The following is a 26,703-nucleotide window of genomic DNA, read 5'->3' as shown; positions in this document are numbered from 1 at the left end:
AGTGCTGTATTTGTTATTTAATAATTGTTCAACTAGAGGTACTTTTGTACGTTGGGACGTTTAATTGGATGCTGTGGTGGACAGTGGACACTTTCTAGGGGAAATAATTCACCCCGGAACGGTGGGCGGGGTGGGTGGTGTTCCGGCCTGCTGGCCGGCTATATTTTGGTGTTGCACAGGAAATGAATGAGTTGTATGAAATGCTACAAGAGAGATCAGACAGACTACCAGCGTTGCCAGGTGTACGATAATTATCGTATTTGTACGATAATTTTGCCTTCTGTACGATGTACGATCGATAATGCCAAAATTCCCAGAAAGTACGATAATTTGATCATTTTGTGACACTTAGTTGTAATCAATATACTAATATGGATCCTATGTTTGTTTATACACGTCTTCTCACAACGTCTTTGCAGTCAATCATGCATTCCCCTAGGACAGGGGTTCCCAAACTTTTCCGTCCAAGTACCACTACATACCAAACCAAATTTCCCAGGGACCACTTCCACTGCGTATACCAACCCCCCCCCCCCCCCCCCCCCCCCCCTAAAATAAAATTAGCTGATGTAATCATGCAATAGCAGCAGAAAGGCTAAATGCCAATATAAGGCTATACTAGCTGGTTCAAAACGGACACACACGGACACACACACACCTGCCAACATTAGGCTGTGAAAAAGAGGACCCCTTCATCAGTGATGTCACTTTAGCAATTGTGATGTCATCAGTGATGGCACTTTAGCAATTGTGATGTCATCAGTGATGTCACTCGAGCAATTGTGATGTCATCAGTGATTCCATTCGAGCAATTGTGATGTCATCAGTGATGTCATAAATCAATTGTGATGTCATCAGTGATGTCATAAATCATTCCTGGCTGAGGCTATATAAGTGGTGAAGCACGGCCAGAAAGCCATTAACAGAAGAAGAAGAAGGTGGAAGACGGCAACTGCTCGCATACGATAATTTCCCTCCAAAAACGATCATTTTGACCCTCAGGTACGATAACTCAACATTTCCCACCTGGCAACACTGCAGACTACTGTGAAAGCTGAGCTGATACATTTATACCTACTTTTGTTTCCTAAGTTGGGTTTCTACCAAAATCAGCCATGTCTGAAAGAAAAGTATTGAATAAATACTATCCTCCTGATTTTGATCCATCAAAAATACCAAAACTTAAACTCCCTAAAGATCGACAATATGTGGTCACATGGATGGCTCCATTCAATATGAGGTGTAAAACATGTGGTGAGTACATCTACAAGGGGAAGAAGTTCAATGCCCGTAAAGAGACTGTTATGAATGAGCTGTACATGGGACTGCCCATCTTCCGTTTCTACATCAAATGTACTAGATGTCTGGCCGAGATTACCTTTAAGACTGACCCAGAGAACACAGACTATGCCATGGAACACGGCGCCACACGAAACTTCCAGGCAGAGAAACTAATTGAGGAAGAAGAGAAGAAAATTCAGAGGAATAGAGAGGAGGAGGAGCTGAACAACCACATGAAGGTGTTGGAGAACCGCACACGTGACTCCAAGATGGAGATGGAGGTTCTGGAGAATCTTCAGGAGCTGAAGGAGCTGAACCAGAGGCAGGCGCAGGTCGACTTCGAGGGAATGATCGGCCAGTACAGAGAGTTGGAGAAGAGAGAGAGGGAAAGGGAAAAAGAAGAGGATGAGAGAGAGACAAAAGAGATGTTGGACCGCGCTCTAGTGAAAAGACTGAGGGACTCTGACTCGGATTCAGACCAGGAGGAGCAGAGCAGCACACAGCCAAACACATCCAGTACAGGCAAACTCACAGACATCCTCACCACTGACAGACCTACAGAGGCACAGGGGCCCTCACCTGGAGGAGTGAAGAGGGCCAAGGTGGAGAGCTGGGAGAGGAGTGTGGGGAAGTTGGGAGGTGGCGGGACTCTGGGATCCCTGGTTGTGAGGAAGAAACCAGCAGCAGCTGTTGGCAAATCTGGCCCTATGCTGCCCCCTGCTGCTCCCAGCTCAAAGACAGATTCTAAGGCATTGACAGCCGATTCCCCCAAAATTAAGCCCCTCCCCGCTCAAGATGGTTCATCTCTCTTATTTCAAAGTGCTGTATTCGTTATTTAATAATTGTTCAACTAGAGGTACTTTTGTACGTCGGGACGTTTAATTGGATGCTGTGGTGGACAGTGGACACTTTCTAGGGGAAATAATTCACCCCGGAACGGTGGGCGGGGTGGGTGGTGTTCCGGCTTGCTGGCCGGCTATATTTTGGTGTTGCACAGGAAATGAATGAGTTGTATGAAATGCTACAAGAGAAATCCTGTACCGATTTGCTCTAGAGATTAAAGTGAAGTAAATCAGGATCCTGCCTCTGTCCTCCCTCCTCCGGCACTACAATTCTGTTTTTTACCATTTAAACCGGGTTTAACAATCGACATCATATATCTCAGTGGGTTTAACTAATCTCCTTAGGGGCCAAAATGGCGTAGCTCTGCTGCTGCGCGCTGATATTGCAATGGAGACATCAACTGTCGGTCTCTTCTTATTCTTATCAATGTACGTTCTTTGACGGTGCTGAAGTTCACCCAGGCGCTGAGGGCTCGGGACGTTATACAACACCGTTCCCATCGTGTCCATCCAGGTGAAACGGTGTTTTTGGCGATGAATCCTGACATTTTAAAGGAGCGGCAAAGTGCCACGTTTGACGTCGAGAAGCTCACCCACATTTTGGACGGTGGACCTGAAAAGACCCGAAGGAGGCGAGAGATTGGTTAGTTTGACACCTCCTCCTTGCCCTACTAATGTTAGTATTGTCTACAAGAGATCGCTTTGATATGGTGATAAAAACCAAAAATCAGTTCCCAAACAATGCTGTTATTATTAGCTAACGTTCGCCAACATGCAACGCTAGCTAGAGCAGATAGGTAACATTTAACGTTGGCTAACAACTGCAATGGTTGTCATTCTCGTCTTTTTAGAGAGTAGAGACTGTTGCGCCAAACTCCATTAAAAACCCGTCAGTTTAATGTCCTGCTATCCGTAGGCATACTGTACTAAATACATACCCACTAGAACAGTACACTCAGAAGTCTGCATAACTGTATCCACTATAATGCTTCAATAGCATTTCAACCAGCTGGTTCGCTTTACCCACAATATTCCAAAACGTCATTAGTGGGAAGGTGCGTGCACGTGAACTATTTATCAATGCGGAAATGCAATTTAAATAAAAGCTCTTTGTTGGATCAAATGTACGCCGAATTTAGCAGTAGACACTCAGTCACGATTCGTCTAAGATGTTCTACCACCAGTTAGGGAGGTTAGCAAATAAGAAAGGAATGTTACCAGATTTTTGAATGGAGTTTGGTTAAACCTTCTCTCAGCGGGCCTACGATTAACGTTATAAAAAGATGATAGGGCTGTTTTTAATTGAGTTCATGTGAATTAATCATCTCAGAATACTTCTTGTTCTCCTCACATTTATTATTATTATTATTAGTGGCCGGGCCACTGTTTGTATCATCATCATCATCATCATCATCATCATCAGTATCAGTAAAAGGGAGCTAGGGCTCTGTCTGTCTGTTTATCTGTCTGTCCCACTGATGACATCATCAGTGATGTAATAATAAATACTAATGACATCAGTGATGATGTCATCAGTAATGATGTCATCAGTCTGAGGCTCACGAGAGAGACTGAGGGAGAGAGAGAGAGGGGGAGAGAGACTGAGGGAGATTGAGAGAGGGGAGAGACTGAGGGAGACATTGTGCGCATGCTAATGGGGCAGGCAAGGCCACACAGCAGCCGAGCTGAGGGCAAGGCCGCGCAGCGAATGCGAGCTGCAGGACGCGCGAGAGGCCTAGTTTGCCAATATTCTTCTTCTTCTGGGAAGTTGAACTTCCCATGCATGAAAATAAACCAAAGTTTGTAAAAAGGTCCAGTCCCATGCCAAACTTCGTCAGCGCAAATTTGGCAGAGATAGTCCTGATGGTGGCGCTACAGCGACCATCTAAAGTTTAAAACTGAAAATTCATAACAAATTGGGCATACGTGCTACGGCTTTGCAACTTTCACCGAAATGTGGACCCAAGTGAGGAGAAACTTTTGTACACTGCAACCTCTGGCCAATTATGAACTCTAAAGACCGCAAAACTGCTAAAACTGTAATTAGTAGTAGTAGTAGTAGTAGTAGTAGTAGTAGTAGTAGTAGTAACATTTCAGGAATCCACTGTTGTTGACAATTTGGAACCGGTTTGATACCCAATGCTATTGCTTACTTAACTCCATTCACCACCATGTTATATTTGCTGGCGATACATTTCTGAATTGATTTCCCATATCTATTGTAGAGTCACTGGTCATCAATGACCCAGACTTTCAGCATGAGGACCCAAACTTCATGTCCCGCAGCGAGCGCTACGACCTGTCCGTCAAAAAAAGTGCCCAGATGATCCTGAAGCTCAGAGAATATGGCATTGCAGACCCTGATGAGATCTACTGCTATAAGAGGTATGTGGGAGACACACGAGACAGAACTGGAGTGGTAGATGAACGGGCATGTGAGGCCACTAGTCAACTCGGGATAATCCAAATACGGTAGATACATCTGATTCCAATGCTCAGGAAATACAGCCTCACAGACTGTGGAAATCCACTGTTATGAGAGGTAAGGTGGATACAAAAAGGCAACTCATGCCATAAGAGAAAGACAGTAGATGCACACACTTCTCATTTGAAAACATGGTTAACGGTTGTAAATGCTCTTTAAAGCCGGAGATATACTTGCTTTTGGCTAGATGTTCGCATCAGAGGTGTAGTGGTAAATACAGAGGTGGGTAAACTATCCAAGGTGAGCTGTTCACCCACCTTGTTTCCCCTCATTGATTGATACAGTTGATCTGAAAATACAGTAGGTGAGTAAACTTTCTGCCTAATTTCAAAGAGGTGGGTAAACTGTGTTTACTTGCCTTTAACCTCCACTATGCCCCTGGTTTGCGCGCACATTCTGCGTCTGTTTGGCGCATCGGTCGTGCACATCCTATCCAAATTAACGTTACGTGTACGCTCCAAATGGATGCAGGATATACGCGATGCAGCCATCATGCGCACACAAACGCGTAATTAAAAGCAAGTATATCTCAGCCCTAAGACATTGTGATTTAGAAATCAGGGATCGGCAGCAATTTCTCAGACTGAATTCTGGTGCCAGCAACAGGGAAATACCTGTGGTCGATTAGGAATGATGGTCCCTATCGTTGCATCGGCGCTGTTTCTAGGCCGAACGCCTGGCGCAGCTCAAATCAGTGGGCGTGGACCAGCGCACTTGATATCGTCGTGCTGGCGCTAGACGCAGCCTCAACCATTACAACCACGCCTTTTAAGCGTAAAATTATGCACCGTCATGCTCATTGGATAACTGCAATAAACGAATCGCACGCTTGCCTTTTTAGCTCCAATTCCAGTGATCCCGCAAAACCAGACGAAAGCCAAACGCTCTGCCCCCCCCCCTCCCTTCATCCAGTCTGTCTGTCTGCATTATAGGCTATTATTCCATATTATTATGCTTCTCAAACCAATCTAACTGCAGTTTCAATACTGCAAGCATGTAAATACGCTACACCAGTGGTTCCCAACCTTTTCCAACTCAGGGCCCACTTTTATGTCTCAAAAATGTTCGCGGCCCACCTCCGACCCCATAAATACAAAGGCCATATAATGCGTTCTCAGAGCACTTTTTTATTGAAAATTGAACATAAAGGACTGAACTGAATACAGGAGAAACATGTTGGAAGCTCCACAGTCACTAACACAGCACCTGTAACATGTTGCAACACCTTCAGTATTACAGTTTTCAAGGAGCTGTCCACACACACACACACACACACACACGCACACACACACACACACACACACACACAGACACACACACACACACACACACACACACACACACACACACACACACACACACCAATCATTCAAGGAGCTGTCCATCAGCACCACACAGATGTCAGAAATGACAAGCAAGGGGCTGTCTGTAACAGGCTAATTAACAAATGATTAATAAATAACGGTATCCTTCAACAATGGAAAAATGCATTCTCATAACAATTTGACATCCAATATCAGATCCAAACAAAATCCAAATATCAGAAGAAAGCCCATTAAATCGATAGGGTTACAAATAAACACAAACCCAATATAAAGATGATGTAAAGATGAAACTTCAATTCAAGCAAAAGCAATAACATCAAAGAAACAAAAATCATACTTTTTCAAGTATGATTTTTCAAAATCTTTCAAAAAAAATTTGATTTTTTTTTTTTTTTTTTTTTTTCAAAAATCATACTTTTTTGGAAATGATTTGGCGGCCCACTTGCAATACCTTCGCGGCCCACCAGGGGGCCGCGGCCCACAGGTTGGGAATCACTGCGCTACACTATAGCAAGATCAAAGTGAAAATAATGTTCTAAACGCATCAGCTAGAAAAATATAGCCTATTAGATTGGTGAAAGTTTGTCCAGAAAGATATCATTTTCTCTCGCCTGCTGCAGGAAGGATGATGCACATAAATATAGCCTACATTATGTAAAGTCATTGCATAAATGTGTTTTTATTGTAAAACTAAATGTGGAGTAGGGCCCATTTATTGGAGCGGACATCACAGTATAGCAGATGACAGTAGAAGCTTCCGAAGCGCGTTCCGCTGTCACTTATCTAAATCACGTTAAATCGACAAGGGATATTTATAGCCCCAGTAGGACATATATGTTTCAAATAGGGTGGTGTTTTCATTTCGATGTTTTATTTGGTCCAATATTGAAATGTTCTACAATTGGAGGTTGTCTTACCATTACACATTATTTAGATCCTCCCTTAATATAGGTTTTCGGCTCATTTGGTTGCTATTTAGTAGCGAAATGGAGAAACACAATGCATCTTGGGACATTCACATTACAGTGAAGTTACAGCTTATTTTTTCTATGGGACTCTGAGCGAGGGAGTCAGAGACAGTCGGTATTGTGCCTGTCAGACTGAGGAGAGAGGGAGAGAGGTGACACAGAGAAGGGTGAAAGAGGAGAGAGCCAGAGGGGAGGGAGAGAGCCAGAGGGGAGCGCTCCAAGCAAATGGCCCACTGAATAGGCCTGCTTTTCAAAGGCGCAAGGCGCTAAATTAACGCCAGGTCAGAAGATAGCAGTACGCCGGTATTTAGCGCCGACACGCCCACTTTGGCCCATTCTGGGACTGCGCCACGCCCATTCGGCCTAAAGCGCATTTGGCAGCCTAAAGCCATATTGATATCGTCCCAAAACAGGCGCAAGGCACGTTTTTTTGCGTTTAAGGCCCGTTTTAGCGCCGAAGGCTTGTGGGAGAATAGGGCCCCACATGTTAATTTCAAGTATAACAAACAAAATGAAGGCTTTTCATCAACCAAATCATTTTGTGATCACAACCTCCAATTGCTATGGAGAAACACATAACTACTTTGTACTTTGTTGTTCGTGCTTGACATTGCAAAGTTTGGTTTGGCATAAAACATGTGTGTCAAATATTAAAAAGCTGATGCTGAGCAAACACATTGTACAGAAAAACAAACAAAACTGATGTAATTCACATAAATTGTGTACATCCGGATGACTGTAGCAAAAACAACTCTGCTCAAATCTCCAAAAATGTATGATTTGTTTAATTTTTGTAACAATCGATGGAGCTGCAATCAAATTTTGTAGCTTTTGTAGCTTTGACCATCGTCCAAATGGAAGAACAGAACAATGTGGCTGTCAGATTTCCTGTGAAAAGAAAGATATCACAATTAAGTCTCTAGACTTATCGTTTAAAAGTATATAGTATTGACATTGCATTCCTAACTGTTGGGCTGGAACAGTTTCATTCATGTTACCCTCCCGCATTCACTCTCACTCACACCTTGGTTTAAGTTGTTACTTTTTATTCAACATCGAGAGAAGTTTATCGTCCATTCTTATAGGCTTAGATCATTCAGTTGTTAAATCATTACAGCTGGCTAATCATTCTTGTAGTGGTGGCCCATAATTTCCCCCTTTCACCAGGTTGAAACATCGTAGCAACCTGCTTTCCCATGCTCATGTACTACCTGTTATCTTTCAAGACAGTTCCTCCCCAGAGAGATACAGGCATTTCTTCTTCTTCAACCTATCTAGAGGGAATGATACTGGATCTCTGCAGAAATCTCAAACCAAATCTCAAATCCTGCAGTACTGATCTGTCCAGAAAAGGGCTTAGGTCAGCCCATGGTGTACAATGATATCAGCAGCATATCCAAATATCCACTAACTACGGCAGTGGATCTCAAATAAAGAGGCCTTTACAAGTTTACAATGTTCCGTCTTCCCAGTTCCCACTTCCCACATGTATTTACAGGGCACCGTGATTACCCTCTTTCCACAGATGGGCCATGGACATGTTCATGGCACAAGTTCAACATGTTTAGTCAGTGTGAAACTAGCCTAGGTGTGAGATAGACTCTGATCATAACAAAATGCTAAGAATCACACGAATGTTGTCCTTGAATAAAGTGAGTTACATAGACAATAACTTGTCCCCACAGTGCTGGTTAGCCGCGTTTGGCCTTGTAGTCAACAAAACCAGACTTTAGGTTTCTTAGTTTCCACAATGAGCCAGTCATGAAACACATGGTGACACAGCTGCTCTCTTCTACACAGAGCAAAGGTCACCACCACCATTGAAACGGTGTCAGAGGGTAATGCAGGTCCCAGCTTCTCTTTGCTCTGTAAAGCTCGCAGGCTCCACACAAATATGTAAGATGATCTTAAAGGAACAGCTCACCCTAAAATCCAAAATACATACATATGTATTTTCCCTCTCACCTGTAGTGCTATTTATCCATCTATATCGTTTTGTGTTAGTTGCCTGAGTTTTGGAGATATCGGCCGCAGAGTTTCTGCCTTCTCTCCAATACAATGGAACTGGATGGCACTCGGCTTGTGGTGCTCAAAGTGCCAAAGAAAATACATTTGATAAACTCAACGGCAATGTCTCTTTCCAGAAATCATGACCCGGTTACTCAAGATAATCCACAGACCTTGTTATGAGCAGTTTCATGGAGGAACTATTTTCTTTTGACCGAACTACAGCCGCTTGCTGCTAGCTAGTTCCTACATGAGACTGCAAAAGAAAATAGTTCTCACAGGAAACTGCTCATAACAAAGTCTGTGCATTATTTTGAGTGATTTCTGGAAAGAGACAATATGCTGTTGAGTTTTTCAAATGTATTTCTTTGGTGCTTCGAGCACCACAAGCTGAGTGCCATCCAGTTCCATTGTATTCAAGAGAAGGCAGACATCTCTACAGCTGACATCTCTAAAACTCAGGCAACTATCCCAAAACGATATAGAAGATGGATAAATAGCACTGCGGGTGAGAGGAAAAATATGTATTTTGGATTTTAGGGTGAGCTGTCCCTTTAACACAAAGCTGATTTGGGAAAACCAAACCATGTGCTGTCTAATTTATATTTTAAATAATAATCCACCGTTGTTGAAAGTTTATCAACAGTCTTGTGTGGTGAAGTGAAGTTGTTTGTACTGGGCAGCATGATGCTTTTACCTGTGCTTTGTTTATGCAAAGCACCTTTTGCAACTGACACAAACGTGTACAGTAGTGTATTTTTGGAAGTTATGTCAAATGTCGCCTGGAGTCATGAATAGGGATGTAACGATATGAAATTTCACAGTACGGTACAATACTGTACAGTCTACCAAAATATCACGGTATATGGTTTTTCATAGTATTGATCCCCCACCCCATTTTAATTGAACGTACTATGGCTCATCGAAAAAACAAACAAGTATTTTGGTTTGAAGAAAAATATCGGGTAACACTTTGTATGAAGCCCATGTCTATAAGGGAATATAAACATACTTATAGCGCTGTATAACAATAGATATAGGCACTCGTAAATATTCACAATGCTTTAGAACTATAATCATAACACATTATAAAGCATTTTATAATGGCTTATATAAGGTCAAGTATTATAATAGATTGTAATTTGCTGGTCACTCAGAGACATTTCCCCCCCGTAATGATTATAGTCTATTATAATTCTCATAGTTGTAATACATCATAATCAGTATTATAATGCATTATGACCATTGTTATAATGCATTATACTAATGTGATTATAAGTAAATAAGTTATAAGTTACTCTAAAGTGGTCATTGTATGCTTTAAGTAAAGTGAAACTAAATTCCTGAGGTATAGGCAGATAATACATTACAACAAGCTGGTTATAAGTCCCTATAATGGTCATTGCATGTGTAGCGGTCTTGTACACTCTCTTGTGTTGTCACCTTTTGGCTCCAATCTGCATTCATTCTGATAAACACAGTATATTTAGATGTCCACAGCCAGCTATCACACCAAGCAACATTTGTACCATTAGACAATATGCACATGGAGATAGAGACAAGGACAGAGCAGACTCACTGTTCTGATATTTACGTTTAAGCAAAATGTAAGCAGGACCGGCATACGCCCCCCCTGCGCGAGGAGGAGGAGGACGAGCACTGCCAAAGCCCCACAAAACGACCTCCAGCAGGCCACTCGTGCATGTCCCTGACCAAACCGCCAGAAACCGACTCCACGAGGGAGGCACGCCGCACGAGGGCCCCGACGCCCTCTAGCGGGACCCAGGCCCACACAGCCCAGCACCGCACACAGCCCGGCCGGCACCCGCCAGAGAACCCCAGAACCGGCAGGTTCGCCATTGGCGCCGCAGCGTAGCGTTCGCCGCCGCGTCTCCGGACTCTTTCCCCACCTGTCGCGTGTGCTCGGTGTGCGCCTGCTCTCGTCGGTGGGGAGAGCGGGGCGCCGGTGGCGGACCTGCCAGTTCTGCTGTTCTCTGGCGGGTGCCAGTTGGGCTGCGCGGTGCTGGGCTGTGTGTACACTCAATAATAGCAAGATGGCTAATAATGGAGTAATGCGTGAAGCAAGTTATTGTTATCTCTAGCTAGCTTAATGTTAGCTCGTAGCTAATCCTTGTGGTGTCGCTGGCTAATCGGCACGCAGCAATGCGATTCTCTGAGGAATTGTATAAAACACCAAAGAAGAAGTGTGATGGATTCAGAAGAGGGCGGTAATGCAACATTAAGGATGCCAACTGCCATAAAACACCAAAAAGAAGGAGAAGAAGAACATTTTGAGGCTCTCAGTCTGAAGTTGTAAAATAGACAATAGGAAAAGGCTGGAGTGAAGTTCAGCACTGTATCTCATAACCTTCCCTTCATCCAGTTTGTATGGGGGCAACCGTCATGAGGCCTTGGGTCTACACTTCGTCATGTTCCTCCCGACCCTGTACAGCCAGTGTGACCCCCAGCAGCTCAAGAAGTGGATCCCTCTGGCCAAGTCCTTCCAGGCCCTGGGTACCTACGCCCAGACTGAGATGGGACACGGTCAGTCCTGGACTTAGCCATTCACTTACCCACTGTTTTGTAGTTCGGTGCCTCCAAACACGTCCTCACACACCGTACGATGCCATTTGTGTTTGTAAGAATAATTATACAAATAATAGTACATCAATTCCACAATTTGGGCGGAGGAAAAGTAGGCCTACTTGAACAGGTGTGGAAAGCTGCTCAAATAGGTCTAACGTCACTTCTAAGCTCTTAACAGTAGGCTTTTGGGATTTCTTGTAGGTGTTTGACAGATCTCAATCACTTAGAAAAGTGACTTTGCTTCACGTTTGTATACAATTTACTTTGTTCTAACAAGAGATTGTAGTTGCTCAGTAGCTGTAACTAAATTACTAACATTACGGCCACAATGGTCCGGTTAGCCTCGGGGATGCGTTGGTTACTCAGTATAGCTTTGTATAGCCTTAATGTCAATGCTAACGCAGCCTACACATTGTGCACAGACACGGTAAACGTCAACTAGCCAGAGCAGAGCCACAATGTTTGACATGTGCATGGCTTCAGTTTTTCTCAGACTCGGGCGGCTGTAGCTCAGGAGGTAGAGCGGGTCGTCCACTAATCGCTTTGGATAAAAGAGGTCGGTGGTTCGATTCCCGCCTCCTCCAGTCTGCATGTCGACTCCTGATGGTGTGCCAGCACCCTGCCTGGTAACCTGCCGCCATCGATGTATGAATGGGTGAATGTACCTACTGACTGTAAAGCGCTTTGGATAAAAGCGCTATATAAATGCAGGTAAATGGTAAATTTACCATTTGTACAAAACTGTTTGTAGTTATTTGAACAGCAGATCTATAGACTCGGTAGTTGTGGATGGACTGTTCTTGCTGACACAGTCTGATCACATCCTGGATTGATGTTCTCAGTCATCTGAGGAAGAGTTGCTCTTCTGTTTCTCCTTACATCTCGCACTAATGCATGATCATCACAGTCATTGAATGTGCGCTTTCGACCAAAATGTCCTACCCTTTTATTTACAGAGGTCTTTCCCATGGGTCTAAAGGCAGATGTTCCTCTTTAGTCACTGTTCCTATTGAAACACTAGGCAGTGAAGCAGTCTTTGTGACTGACGCTCCTGCCATCCGTGCCCCAATCATGAAAACCCCTCTCTTTCAAAGTCACTTAGATCTTTTCTTCATGTCATCTTTATCCAAGATGGATTCCGTTTGTCAGCAGGATTATGGAAAAACTACTGGGCCGATTTTCATGAAACTTCCTGGAAGGGTGTAGCATGGGCCAAGGAAGAAACCGTTACATTTTGGAGCGAATCTAGATCCGACTCACAAAATGTGCATATCATAGCAGACTGGACTTTTGACCTTGGCGGAGGTCTGCGCTCTCCGAGTTCCCTTCTAGTCATACATTCCCACAGAGCATGATAGGATGTTAATTGCTTAATTGTATCATGAGGTGTTGTTGTTGCGCCACATCACTTACCCACAGGTAAAACATAGATCTGCAGCACCACCGGCAGATCACCATGGAACAAGAACAGAACAGAACGGGTGTACAGTGTAGCAGCTTAAAAGTTGCTGCAACAACTTATATGTTATGCATTCTGTGTAGTTCTACTGCCTTCCTTCTCACAGCTCTCTCCTCCCTCCTTGATGTAATGAAAGGCACTGGTTAGGAACGAATGAAGCATGCGTCTATTTTCGATTTACGTGTCTCTTAATTTCTTTCCAACTCTGCCATTTCTAAATCTGAGCTACGCTTAACAAATGAGCAAATTACCTTCTTCATTGGTTCAGGCACTAGAACGTTTCGTTCCCAAAAGTCGCGTGGGAGGGAGGTTGAATTGTAGTCATATGCGCACGGATGACGAGATGAAACTGGTCAGGAGGACAAAGCGTCTTCTCCTGTTCGTCCTCATCTTGTCTCAAAAAGGAAGACAAGATACAAGTTGTGCTGCAGAAACACGCATAGATGGAGTTCCAGTTCCTGAATATCCCTTTGTTACCTGAGAGGCCGTGGAATCTGCGCTGAGAGAGGGCCAATGTAGGCCAAGCAAGCAATGTGTGCTTTTGTGCATTGCTGTGATACAGCCAAGTGGACCTCATTATAGATGAGGTTATAGATCTGATTTATAGATCTGTCTCATCTTCCCATGGCCATGTAGCATTCTGAGGACTGGCAAAGTGGAACGTCACTTCCTGCTTCAGCACTGTACCGGAGATGTTCTTCCACAGTGCTGAAGCAGGAAGCGACGTTCCACTTTGCCTCTCTATTGCGTTTTGTTTACCTGTGTTCTGTGGGCCACGGTCCTTGAGACTCTGTCATGACCTGATATGGCCTTGACTAACTGCCTCATTCGTGCTCTCTCATCATATATTGGGCTTTGATTTCAAAAGCTGTTATGCTTTATGCATTCCTGCAGGCTTTGAAGCCAGTAGCCGCTGGTAAAGTAGCATGGATGAGATTGGCACACCAGTGTCTCAAATCAGTCAATCGTGTACAATTTTCAGCTGGGACAAAGTTTGAGAAGAGGTAGCCTATAATTAAGTAATGTTACATGAGTGTAATATTACCCATTTGAGTGTAATATTGTGATTATACAACAGGTACCAACCAAATAAAACCTATAAAAAAATATTGTGGGGTCAGTTAGCTCTCAAAATAAAAATAAATGCTAGTGTTACTTATTTCCATTTCCGCTAGACAAGAAATAATAGTCCCTCTCTGTTGAATAGACCAGCTGCTGTTTTTTGCACAGGTGTTGGCAGTTAATGGAATGTGATAATATTATTGGCTGCTGAAGAGAGGCGGAGTTCTATTTTAATCAGGCATTTTTTTCCATTTGGGCACGGCTATGACTCACAGGTCTGCTGTTATGCTGATTTGAGAATGGTCCAAATGGCTAGTTGACCAATCAGATCGCTACGTGTTTTATAATGGTGGCTTTTAAATGTTCTCATCTCAAAAGGTTACTGGCCAGTGTGGCCGGTGACCCTTATTACCAAACACAAATTTAACTGTCATCTGGTTCTTGGCGGGTTTTGATTTGAGACCTTTTTAATTCTTTGATTTCCTGAAAGCGGGTGTTGCTTTTCCCCACATGTAATTCAATAATGATCTCAATATGTCAAAAGTTTTCAATGCATGTATTATTATTCTTTAATTGTTGAAAGATGTTTGAGCAAAAAAAAGAATGTAGAATTTGGGACATGAATAGAGAAGATCTGATGATCACAAACATAATGACTTGAGGTTATTATGGAGGAATAATTAATGAGATAATTATCACCCATTTCTGATTCAAGCCAACTTCTAGAAAATGTAATACAACACGCTCAACTCCCGACTTTGCAGTCGGCTAACTGGGTGCTGGTGGATCCCCAAAATCAACTCTAATTCGAATAAGGAAAAGGACAGCACTCCCAAGTTAATATTAATTTATTAATGAATTTGTTAGCAGACACAGTAGACGTTTCGGGCAGCAGCCGTTCTTCAGCGTGTCCTTCTCCTTATTTGAATTCAAGACAACTTATGAAAGGTGTTCAAAATCAGCACTTTGCCATCAATTTGCATGACATGATGGTGACAAGTTTTTTTGTTTGATTTTCCAATTGTTTCTCCACTATACGCTTGATGCACAAACTCCATCTATATCTGATCTATTCCTCCAACCTCTCTGATTTGAATCATATCAATTCTTTCCTGTCCTCCCGCCTATTCGTTTCTTTCAATTGAACCAAAACTTCACTCTTCATCGGTGGCTCCGTTGGCTTGACCCTTCGCTGTGAGGCTTTCATATCTCTTCCATATCTCCTTCTGGCCATCTCCTCATCACCTCCCCTCGTACTGTTCCTCCTCCTCCTACCTTTCTTTTCCATCTGCCCTGCTCCCTGGCCCTGCTGCCCCCTGTGCTCTCTGGTCCAGCTGTGTGCACCGTGACCGGTCAGCGCCCCTGGATATCCACCTAGGCATGTTCCTGCCCACACTGCTCAACCAGGCCACCCCGGAGCAGATGGACCGTTTCTTCATGGCGGCATGGAGTCTGGAGATCATCGGCACCTACGCTCAGACTGAGATGGGCCACGGTAAACTGAACAGACCAGCAGGCCCACAGTCAGCGCCGGTTTGCATACAGTACAGTGTGATAACGTTTGGACAGGCGGCGCCATACTGCAATTAAACAGATTGGGGGTTAATTGACACATCTGGAGATCAATTAGTGTTCTCAATATTGGTCTACTTTTTCTCTGGTCTGAGAATTTGTGTGACATCTCCTGTAGCCAGGTGACGTACACTGCATGAAACTTGGTTTGGATATTGTCAGGGGGTATCTTCTATAGCCAGGTGACGTACACTGCATGAAACTTGGTTTGGACGTTGTCAGGTGGTATCTTCTATAGCCAGGTGACGTACACTGCATGAAACTTGGTTTGGATGGTGTCAGGTTGTAAATCAGCAGCCAGAAATCGTGGCTTTGTTCAGGCACAGCATGACGTTGCATGTCCAGCCTGCAGAATGGGATGTGTCACCAGCCGTCACGCTGCTTGGCCACTAGGCTGCGTCAGGTCGCTCTCTGAACACTAACCCCGCCTCTCTTTCCCTCCCTGCAAACCTTTTGTCCACATTTTGTTTTGACTCTGACTCAAATGTCCAGTTGGCAGCAAAATGCAGCTTCACTCAAAAAACCTTTCGTCGTTTTTTAGATGAAATATATTCCCTCGAGCTCGGTGTTTTGATCCGTTTCTGGCCGGCAGCCATCTGAAGTCCATCTGAAATAGGCCTCTGAGAATGAATACAGATGAGGAAAGCCATTCCCACCCACCCCCCCGGCAGCCATTTTGTTTGGAGTAGATGCAAATGCCCAGTTGGTCAAGCAAGTGATGTGTACTCGTCGGAACGGTGCAAAATGTATTGTCTTCAAAATGTGAAAACATTGGTTTTTAGATCTGTCAAACACCTGCAAGAGACACTAGTTACTTTCCTCCTTCATTTCCAAACTCTTATTGAAAAGTGTTATTGTTTTGGATTCATATATTTTCACTGTAATGAATTCAGATACTATGTTATGCATGAATGAATGACGCCATTTGTCAGACTTGTCGTCAATAACTCATCACTAAACCACTGCAGCCTTCGAACGAGTAATAACCTGCTTTCTGCCTTGCTATTGTGTACTCTGTGTGTGTGTGTGTTTTGATGTGTCTGTTCCTCTAGGCACCCACCTCAGAGGGCTGGAGACCACCGCCACATACGACCCAGCAACACAGGAGTTTGTCCTGAACAGTCCCACCATCAGCTCCATCAAATGGTGGCCTGGGGGGCGTAAGTACTCTCACTCTGCAATAGGCTCACACACACAATTATGGAAGCAATTATAATCCCCATTATTTTTGCTTAAGATTGTGATCACGATTATTAGTCATGATGAAGCACTTTTGACCTTCTCCCTCCCGCTCCAGTTGGAAAGACGTCCAACCATGCCATAGTCCTCGCCCAGCTTCACACTCTGGGTAACTGCCACGGTCTGCACGCCTTCATGGTCCCCATACGCAGCATGAGCACCCATGAAGTGCTGCCAGGTAAGCACTGCCCTGTGGGTGTGTTTGATTTATCCCCCTGCCCTGTGTGTGTGTTTGATTTGCACTGCCCTGTGTGTGTGTTTGATTTGCACTGCCGTGTGGGTGTGTTTGATTTGCACTGCCGTGTGGGTGTGTTTGATTTGCACTGCCCTGTGTGTGTGTTTGATTTGCACTGCCGTGTGGGTGTGTTTGATTTGCACTGCCCTGTGTGTGTGTTTGATTTGCACTGCCCTGTGTGTGTGTTTGATTTGCACTGCCCTGTGTGTGTGTTTGATTTGCACTGCCCTGTGGGTATGTTTGATTTGCACTGCCGTGTGGGTGTGTTTGATTTCTCCCCCTGCCCTGTGTGTGTGTTTGATTTGCACTGCCCTGTGTGTGTGTTTGATTTGCACTGCCCTGTGTGTGTGTTTGATTTGCACTGCCCTGTGTGTGTGTTTGATTTGCACTGCCCTGTGTGTGTGTTTGATTTGCACTGCCCTGTGTGTGTGTTTGATTTGCACTGCCCTGTGTGTGTGTTTGATTTGCACTGCCCTGTGTGTGTGTTTGATTTGCACTGCCCTGTGGGTATGTTTGATTTGCACTGCCCTGTGTGTGTGTTTGATTTGCACTGCCCTGTGTGTGTGTTTGATTTGCACTGCCCTGTGGGTATGTTTGATTTGCACTGCCCTGTGGGTATGTTTGATTTGCACTGCCCTGTGGGTATGTTTGATTTGCACTGCCGTGTGGGTGTGTTTGATTTGCACTGCCCTGTGGGTATGTTTGATTTGCACTGCCCTGTGGGTATGTTTGATTTGCACTGCCCTGTGGGTATGTTTGATTTGCACTGCCCTGTGGGTATGTTTGATTTGCACTGCCCTGTGGGTATGTTTGATTTGCACTGCCCTGTGGGTATGTTTGATTTGCACTGCCCTGTGGGTATGTTTGATTTGCACTGCCCTGTGGGTATGTTTGATTTGCACTGCCGTGTGGGTGTGTTTGATTTCTCCCCCTGGATGTGTTTTTGTTGGTGAAGTTAGCCCTGTGTGTTTTTTATTGGACCTTGTGTCTGTCGATGATGATGATGATGATGATGATGTGGCTCCCTTTGTCTCTGCCTCACTTTTTCTGTCTCTCTGCCATTACTCCTCTCCTTGTCTCTGTCTGTCTCTCTGTCTCTCTCTCTGTATGTCTCTGTCTGTCTCTCTCTCATTACTCCTCTCCTTGTCTCTGTCTGTCTCTCTGTCTCTCTCTCTGTATGTCTCTGTCTGTCTCTCTCTCATTACTCCCTTCCTTGTCTCTGTCTCTCGCTCTCAGGGATTGTGGTTGGAGACATCGGCCCAAAGTTTGGCTTTAATGAAGTTGACAACGGCTTCCTGAAACTAGAGAACGTTCGAATCCCGCGTGACAACATGCTCATGAAATATGCCCAGGTAACGTGCCATTACTATTTGAGTAGATGAGAATGATGTGCTTCTATGGGTTTTGGTCACTTATATAGATTTCTTTGATTTGAATTTTTTGTGAATTGAATCATGAAGCATGTGTAGAAGAGGTGTAGAACATGTCTTCTATGTCCTGCAGGTTTGGTTCTCTGGGTGCATTGCTATCAGTGCACAGTCAATCTCACTGCAGCTGCTTGAGGTGCCAAGTCGCACCTTAAGCAAACACACAGGCATACAGTACACATAGTGCACACCGACCTCACAAACACATACATAACATAATAACAAACAAAAAGAGCACACTATTTGTTTATTTTGGCCACTAGGTGGAGCCAGACGGCAGCTATGTGAAGCCCCCTAGTTCCAAGTTGACCTATGGCACCATGGTCTTCATCCGCTCCTTGATCGTAGGCGAGTCGTCCCGCGCCCTCGCCAAATCCTGCACCATCGCCATCCGCTACAGCTCCGTCCGCCATCAGTCTGAAATCCGGCCAGGGTTAGTCATTAACACAAACATGGAGATGGTCAAACAGCTACACACCACAGCTAACCGCTACACAACAAACATTGCACAAAGTCAAACATGCACACTCATGCTTATGCACGCTGCTCAAACAAACTGTTCAGGCCTCTAAATTTAACTTACCAACCTCCAAAACTTGAGGTGCACCCCAGAATATTTAAGGAGTCCTTCATAAAAAGAAAAGAGAGACAATGTTGTAAAATTATTGGAATTTTATATTCTCTATCAGATATGGAAAATGGAAACATAATATCAACACAAATTATTCCCATGAAATGCGTGAATCTACTGTATAAAACCATATAATTATAACTATTATAATGATCAGTTTGGAGCATAGAAACGCAAGTATTACTTTAGTTCTCATAACAGACTGACTGGATAGGAGTCACTTATCTTCTGAGTAGGGGTGTCACGGTACACAAAAGTCACGGTTCGGTACGTACCTCGGTTTTGGGGTCACGGTTCGGTACGAATACGGCACGGTACGAAAATGGGGAAAAAAAGCAACAAATCCCAAATTCTGTTTTTTTCCCTTTGAATATGTCTGAATTCTGCTTTTTACGCTATTTTTACCATCAGAAATAGTGTCTAATATGTGGAATTAATAAATGTCCACTATTTAATAAGATCTAGGCAATCCACACAAAAAGGTTTTACTCTAGAGCAGTGATTTTCAAAGTGTGGGGTGCGCCTCCCTCTCAGGTGTCTGTATTCCAGCTGTTTGACAGGGCAAAGGCATTTCCCCCCACTTTAAATCTTTATTGTACACAAGTTTGTAAACAGAGCGCATTTGTGGAGTAGCCTAATACTCCCACCAACCCCTCCCCCTGTTGTATTTGTTTTATGTAGCATTTGCGTTTGATGTAAGCACTAATTTGGAATCCTATCTAAAAGCGGCCACTAGGCGGCAGTGTTTCTTTAGTCAACGTCAAAATACCTACATGTTCAGAAGAAGAATAAAACGGCAGAAGAAGAAAAACTTCTTTACCCCTGTTGAAAGATACCCCCACTGTCTGACAGACAACGGGGTGGGTTTCACTTTCCCAGTAAGTACGGGAAAGAACCCTGTCAGCGCCTTAACGTTATTGGATGTGAGTTTTGTTTAGCATAATATGATTACGTTCGGTCATCTAATGGATTATTGGAACATGACAAGGAGTCATCGCCTCTTCCTCACCGCAGCTTGCCTGTCTGCATCCGCAGATGTCTGCTTGACCGCATCACTCATCCCACGCGATGTATGTTGCTTGTTTACAAGTTAACAGCCTTGTCAGTGTTATGTAACGTTTAGCCGCAACGCGCAACTATAAAGGACTTTGTCGCGGCTACGTAACGTTACATTGGCAAGCTTACCTCGTTGGCTTGATGTTGACAGAATTTGCAAAACAGCTTATCGCCACAAAACGTCCCATTCTGAACGCGGATTTCTATGGCCCTTGTGTTGTTTTGGTGTGTCTTCTTCTGTGGCGTTTAATTCAATTCAATTCAATGCCGTTCAAACAGCGTTTAGGTGCTTCTGGATTTGACGTATTCGTCGTGTCGTTTCATGTACCGTGAAACGAGGTACCGTGAGGGTCGTACCGTAAATTCACGGGACGAATACATGTACCGTGACACCCCTACTTCTGAGTGAAAGCTTCAAGGAGGGGATTTAATTTGAACAAATAAAAAAAATGCTAATAAATAAAATTAAGTTATTATTATTATTATTATTATTATTTATTTTATTTTTTGTGGGGAATTCACAATTTCAAGTCTCAACATCAGGGGCTTTGGCGCAACCCAGGTACAAGCTTCGGTTATCACACTTCCAACAAATTCTTCCGGAAAGATTGATTCTTGCTCACATCCATGGATATCAAGCGAGAGTACAACCTTACTGTTGAAAAGCTGTTGGTGAAAAGACCTGTGTTCTCCTGTCCTGCAGAGAGCCAGAGCCCCAGATCCTGGACTACCAAACCCAGCAGTACAAGCTGTTCCCCCTGCTGGCTACAGCCTACGCCTATCACTTTGTGGGCCAGTACATGAAGAATACCTACAACCGCATCACCGGAGACATCAGCCAGGGCGACTTCAGTGAGCTGCCAGAGGTACTGAACAGACATACATGCGCTCACCTGTGTGTGAGCCCACTGCTGCCTGAACCAGGCTGAACGCTCACCTGTGTGTGAGCCCACTGCTGCCTGAACCAGGCTTAACTCACCTGTGTGTGAGCCCACTGCTGCCTGAACCAGGCTTAACTCCCCCACTGACTGATGACGATGCATATGACTGATTGACAGGACAGGAATTCATACTAACTAACTCATGGACACTTCTATTACTGCAAACTGCCTGGGCTGGGATTAGTGAACAGAAAGGCTTCATACTGACAGGACAGACTTTGATCCTACTATCTTATGCGGCCGGCTGACTGTCTGACAGTCCTACAGATTACACCAGTGGTTCCCAACCTTAGGGTCGCGAACCTAAGTAGGGTCGCGACCCTAAGTAGGGTCGCGACCCTAAGTGGGGTCACCTGGAATTCAAATAGGGTCGCCTGAAATTTCTAAAAACAACCCAAAACCAATTTAATACTACCAAAGATGATTAGGGTCACTTGTGATTTATTTTTATTTTTACTTATTTTTTAGTTCTGAGTTTAAAGTGATAATCTCTAAGATTTCAGCTTTGTTCTCTTGGGTGACACCTACTGTATGAGCGATGAGCGGTAATTGCAGGTGACATCCAAACAGTGTTGCATTATGTGACATTACTAATGTCACATAATGTCACTATATACTGCAAAGGCTTCCATCAATGGACCATAGCCTCAATCAACATTGTGAGTGACTCTTATTCTATTCATTTTTTTAGATGAAAATCTTTGAGATTATAACTTTAAATCAGGATTCTGAGAATAAAGTCAGAGTTTTGAGATTAAAGTCAAAATTCTCAGATTAAAGTCAGAAAAGAGAAAAAGAAGCATACTATGTGACATCACTGACGATGTCACTGATGACATTATCGATGGTGCACCGGAATTTGAATGTCGCCGGTCCCTAGATTTTTGCGACGTCAAAATAGGGTCACGAGCCAAAAAAGGTTGGGAACCCCTGGATTACACACTCTTCATTATCTCTGTTGGTGGCACCATTTTTTCAAGGTAATTCAAAGCTGCAACTACTGATTCATTTGTTATCCAGATTAATATGGAATATGTCATTATAGCCACTCTACATCTCAACATACAGTATTATACACACTGAGTCCAGACCCAGGAAGATACTGCGTTACGGCTATCACTGGCTGCATTTTTCATGTTACAGTTAAGCGTATAGAAGACCTGCACAACTGTTGTAGCACACCTGCCATGGCCTAAGATAGACTGGGAGACACAGGGCAGCTGCCCAAGAATCTGCACTCCTAGAAAACCTGCACTATCAGTACACAACTTTTTCAATTACGGTATGTCTTTTGGGAAAGTGTAGAACAACAGCTTAGCTTATGTAACGAAGGTTTGTGAAACAAAGTTTGACAATAGAAATTCTGGTGACCCAAAATTTGACAATATGATTGTAATCATGTTTGTTTTGTTGCGACTGTCTACTGTGCTCATGTGCACAGCTAACTGGGATCTGTTCGTCTCAGGTTCATGCATACTGTGGTTTGCCTCTGCAACTTTGCAGCGAGACATTACTGGGCTTCTGGGTCACAGTTAGTCTTTGGAAAGCTCATGCCTACACTCAGGGTAAGACAGGGGTTCCCAACCTTTTTTGGCTCGTGACCCGATTTTGACGTCCCAAAAACCTAGGGACCCTAGACATTCAAATTCCGGTACACCGTCGATAATATCGGTGACATCGTCAGTGATGTCACATGTATGCTTCTTTTTCCCCTCAGAATTCTGACTTTAATCTCAAAATTCGGTCTTTATTTTCTGAATTCTGCCTTTATTCTCAGAATCCTGATTTAAAGTTATAATCTCAAACATTTTCATAAGAAAAGTCACTTTCTGATAGTGAGCCCATTGACAGTTTGGATCTCACCTGCAATTACCACTCATCGCCATAGGTGTCACCCAAGAGAACAAAACTGAAATCTTAGAATCAGAATCAGAATCACTTTTATTGCCACAGTATGCAAGTTACATACGAGGAATTTGTCTTAGTGTCTGTATGCAGCGTAGCGGTCACATCAATATACAGAGATAAGAAGTAGGAAGATAACTAAAGACAATCACAAAGTTGCAAGTGCAATCAAATCAAGTAAATATATACAATATGTACATGAGTGGTGAAGTGTTCTGTGGATAATAAATATGAATTTACGTTGAATTTACATGAGATTTACAGACTGAGTTAAATAGGCAGTGGATTTACATTAATTTACAGTCGGAGTTAAATAAGAGTTTACATTGAATGTACATGAAATTTACAGGCTAAGTTAAATAGGCATTAAATGTGCAGGGAATTTACATGAATTTACAGTCCCAGTTAACCAGGCATTAAATTAGATATGAGTTACAGTTTTATGGGGGGGGGGGGGGGGGGGTTCAGTTGAGTTTAGGAGATTATCACCTTCACTTTAAACTCTGAACTTAAACAAAAGAACTTGCCCAAAGTGTGTTGACGTCTGCCCTCCGCGTTGCCCAGCTCCACGCCCTGTCTGCTGGTCTGAAGGCCTTCACCACGTGGGAAGCTGCCGCCGGCATCGAGGTGTGCCGCATGTCGTGCGGCGGCCATGGCTTCTCGTGCAGCAGCGCCCTGCCAGACATCTACGTCAACTTCACCCCCACCTGCACCTACGAGGGAGAGAACACCGTCATGATGCTGCAGACTGCCAGGTGCCTCACCACATGCAAACACAACAACAACAACAACACACAGCTAAGCATCCTAACACGGAAAGTAACACATGCACACCTAAATACAAGATGTCTGCCAGTCCAGTGCTTTGTCTGCCTGCATGTGAGCTCTGAATTTGTTTTTAGCTGTGTTTTATGCTGATTATCCAGCTAAAGAAAGTGACTTTTTACATCCACTCAAGAGGTGCACATCTGACTCCTTTTGGCTCTGATTTAAAAAAAAAAGAGTGTACCTGAAGAATGCAAATTCTATTCCTAAGCTGGATCACCTTGCTACAGACACAACGAGCAAGCAGACAGAGAGATAGATTGAAAGACAGACGACTACAGACATAAACACATGCTCCCACTCGGCACACCTAGCATGCCACAAATGCAAGGGACAGGCCCGCACTCCTCCCTCAGCAAAAACAAACATGGCTGACACCCGCACTCCTCCCCCTCAGCAAAAACAAACATGGCTGACAGCTATGATGGCTTTGCACCTTGAATACTGCCAAGGTTAAACGTCTAGAGTTTCACAAACCTGTTGTGTGATCATTTCTTCTTCAAAGGAATACAATTACCTCGGTAAGGATGTCTACTTGAGCGGCTCTGGAAATGTAAGAGCTGCTAGCTGAACATATAGCACACACGCACGGGGCAAGGCTGTGAGAACAGTTGAATGGGAACGATTAGGCTGATGTAGGAAACCTTGCTCAGACTTGGTGTTTGTGAAAAATGGGTATACAAGGACTAGATGAATCATGGAAATAAGCCTAGTGTGTGTTATGTTTTATGTGTTATTATTAGGTTGATGCACGCCCATAGGGGACTGTGAGTGTTTTTACGACACCTATCTACTGTTTGCCTTGCTTAAGGGAAAGATCCACCCTGAAACATTTGAAGTTAACACTGGTTGCTTGGTGGTGTCTTTTTTTAGTCGGTGAATAATTGGCCAACCATAGACAATGTGATGTCATGTGAAGATACTACAATGGAGTTTGATGACATGAAGTCACTTCCTTCCTGTGCTTACGGGGGCGATCAGATCACATACAAAGTCAATGTGCACGAGTGAAGCTTTTTTCCGCCCCGGTGTGAACGCACAGTAAGAATCAAAGAGCTTATTTCTAGACTTTTTTCCCCCCAAACTCTGTTGTAGAAGAAGCCCAGATACCGTATTGCTACCAGCGAGAGTCAATGGACCACAATACTATGCAGCCACAAGACATTTTGATTGGTTGTCAAAAGTATCAATAGTATCGATAAAAGTTTGAAATGGATACAATACTCATTTGCAACAGGTATCGATAGTATCGATAAGTATCAATACAAAAAAATTTAAACGGATACAATACTCATTTGCAACTGTATCAATATCAGGGGTGCTTTCTCTTAATAAAATGTAGGGCATCGCTAACGAAGGTAGAAGCAGAAGCTGCGGGTTTCCTTCTAGAATGCATTTAACACCACAGATTGATGATGTTGTATAACATTGTAGTTTATTCAAGGCTGGATTTTCCCCTTGTATTGATATGTGTCTCTTTGCATGTATAACTCTTTCTCTGTGCGTGTGTCCTCTGTACATGCAGGTACCTGCTGAAGAGCTATCGTCAGGCGCAGGCCGGCCAGCAGCTGAGTGGTATCGTGTCGTACCTGAACGAAGCGGAGCAGCGGAGGGTCCAGCCCCAGCCTGTCTCTGCCAGGCCGACCGTGGTCGACATCAACGACCTGGCCAGCCTGGTGGAGGTCTACAAACTGCGGGCTGCCAAGTAAGAGACAAAAAAAAAACTCTCGTAACGGACAAGCCCGTCTTTTATTGTCACACGAACACCACAATACATGCATGCGGCCACAACACACTCATGCTGACGGTGGCCGGTGAAAAGTGTCCTCTGCATTTAACCCATCCAGGCATGTCCTTTCCTCCGGGGGGCAGGCCAGGAGCAGCGGTCGCTTTCTCGTACAGCGCCCGGGGACCAACTTCGGATGTTGTCGTCACTGGTCGGATGACGATGACGATCTGATCTTTTGCATGTTTTTAGTGGGGGGGTTATATACGGAGGAACCCCCTGGGGGGTACGGGGAGAACATGCAAAACTCCACACAGAGAGAAAGGCCCTTACGACGAGATACCCCACCTGGGCAGTAGGCACTGAAGATATGGGGGGGAACACAACCACAGTGCCCACAGTGTCACGGGTACATGAACTCATGTTGACACGCGGTGTGGTTAGGTTTGTGCGGTGGTGGAGGTCTGCACGCTGTGGACTGTCACGTAAACAACAACCGAGGAACGAGTGAATGAAGAAGAGGTTGGTTGTCTGTCTTAGCATAGAGAGTGATCAGCTTCCTCCACAAGACCCCAAGGCTCTGAAGCAACCTGCCAACTCGGTATCCTCCTCCTTTTAAAACACTTTAAAAATGATCTTTTTAGGCTTGCTTTTTCTCAAACTACGGTTTGTATGGCCTCCATTCCAGTCTGATCTGATGTTGTCCAGGGTGAATCTGCTGTACTCCACTGTCCGCTATTTCTCTGCCTTCATCCTACTTAGATTCAGACTTTTTAGCTCCGACCAGGTCGGCCGGTCGCTCCACAAAAGGTTCACCAATCACTACCCTTTAGCGGGCGTAGCTTTTCACCATACGAGGCTGAAATTTGACATGCAGGTCAAATGTGTGTGTTTGTGCTCTCATGCCAATTGGGTGGGCTGCCCCTGCCGTCCTGCATTTTCGGAAATCTGCATATATGGACGCAGCTATTGTGAATTTGTGCTTGTTTGATGCTGTCCTGATCACATCCCTGCATACTGTCAGAGCTTAGTCTACAAAAGGCTCAATCAGTTTGGGAGCACGGACAGTCAGTTTAGGGGCTAAGCCAGTCTGGTGGGCTGTAACATTATGTAGCCTGCTAAGTCAGTTTA

The 26,703-nt window shown here is 44.2% G+C and overlaps 1 protein-coding gene and 1 pseudogene across 4 annotated transcripts in view; both read left to right on the top strand.

The window, feature by feature from the left end:
- Positions 1 to 1,115: 1,115 nt before the first annotated feature.
- On the top strand, positions 1,116 to 2,120 carry LOC310793979 (splicing factor YJU2 pseudogene; annotated as a pseudogene). The gene has a single exon. The product of its transcript is annotated as a splicing factor YJU2 pseudogene (transcript).
- A 495-nt stretch (positions 2,121 to 2,615) lies between these two features.
- Positions 2,616 to 26,703, top strand: part of acox1 (acyl-CoA oxidase 1, palmitoyl) — a 37,759-nt gene continuing 13,671 nt past the window's right edge. For 2 of the 3 annotated variants that reach the window (XR_014553551.1, XM_083656056.1), the window contains exons 1-10: positions 2,616 to 2,766; positions 4,349 to 4,508; positions 15,350 to 15,510; positions 16,640 to 16,747; positions 16,885 to 17,004; positions 18,298 to 18,413; positions 18,752 to 18,921; positions 20,879 to 21,041; positions 23,586 to 23,776; positions 25,372 to 25,551. Coding sequence is in view for 1 of the 3 variants with exons in the window: in XM_083656056.1 (XP_083512182.1) it covers positions 2,658 to 2,766; positions 4,349 to 4,508; positions 15,350 to 15,510; positions 16,640 to 16,747; positions 16,885 to 17,004; positions 18,298 to 18,413; positions 18,752 to 18,921; positions 20,879 to 21,041; positions 23,586 to 23,776; positions 25,372 to 25,551 (1,478 nt within the window). In the remaining 2 variants the exon portion in view is untranslated. Of the gene's footprint in view, positions 2,767 to 4,348; positions 4,509 to 11,291; positions 11,453 to 15,349; positions 15,511 to 16,639; positions 16,748 to 16,884; positions 17,005 to 18,297; positions 18,414 to 18,751; positions 18,922 to 20,878; positions 21,042 to 23,585; positions 23,777 to 25,371; positions 25,552 to 26,703 lie in introns of all 3 variants that reach the window. The other variant, XR_014553552.1, reaches the window with a different exon arrangement.

The sequence above is a fragment of the Poromitra crassiceps genome (genome assembly GCF_964638095.1).
Source record: "Poromitra crassiceps genome assembly, chromosome: 19".
In the NCBI taxonomy this organism is placed as follows: domain Eukaryota; kingdom Metazoa; phylum Chordata; class Actinopteri; order Beryciformes; family Melamphaidae; genus Poromitra; species Poromitra crassiceps.
The sequence above is the reverse complement of the archived record's forward strand: the minus strand, read 5'-3'. Positions and strand labels throughout refer to the sequence as shown.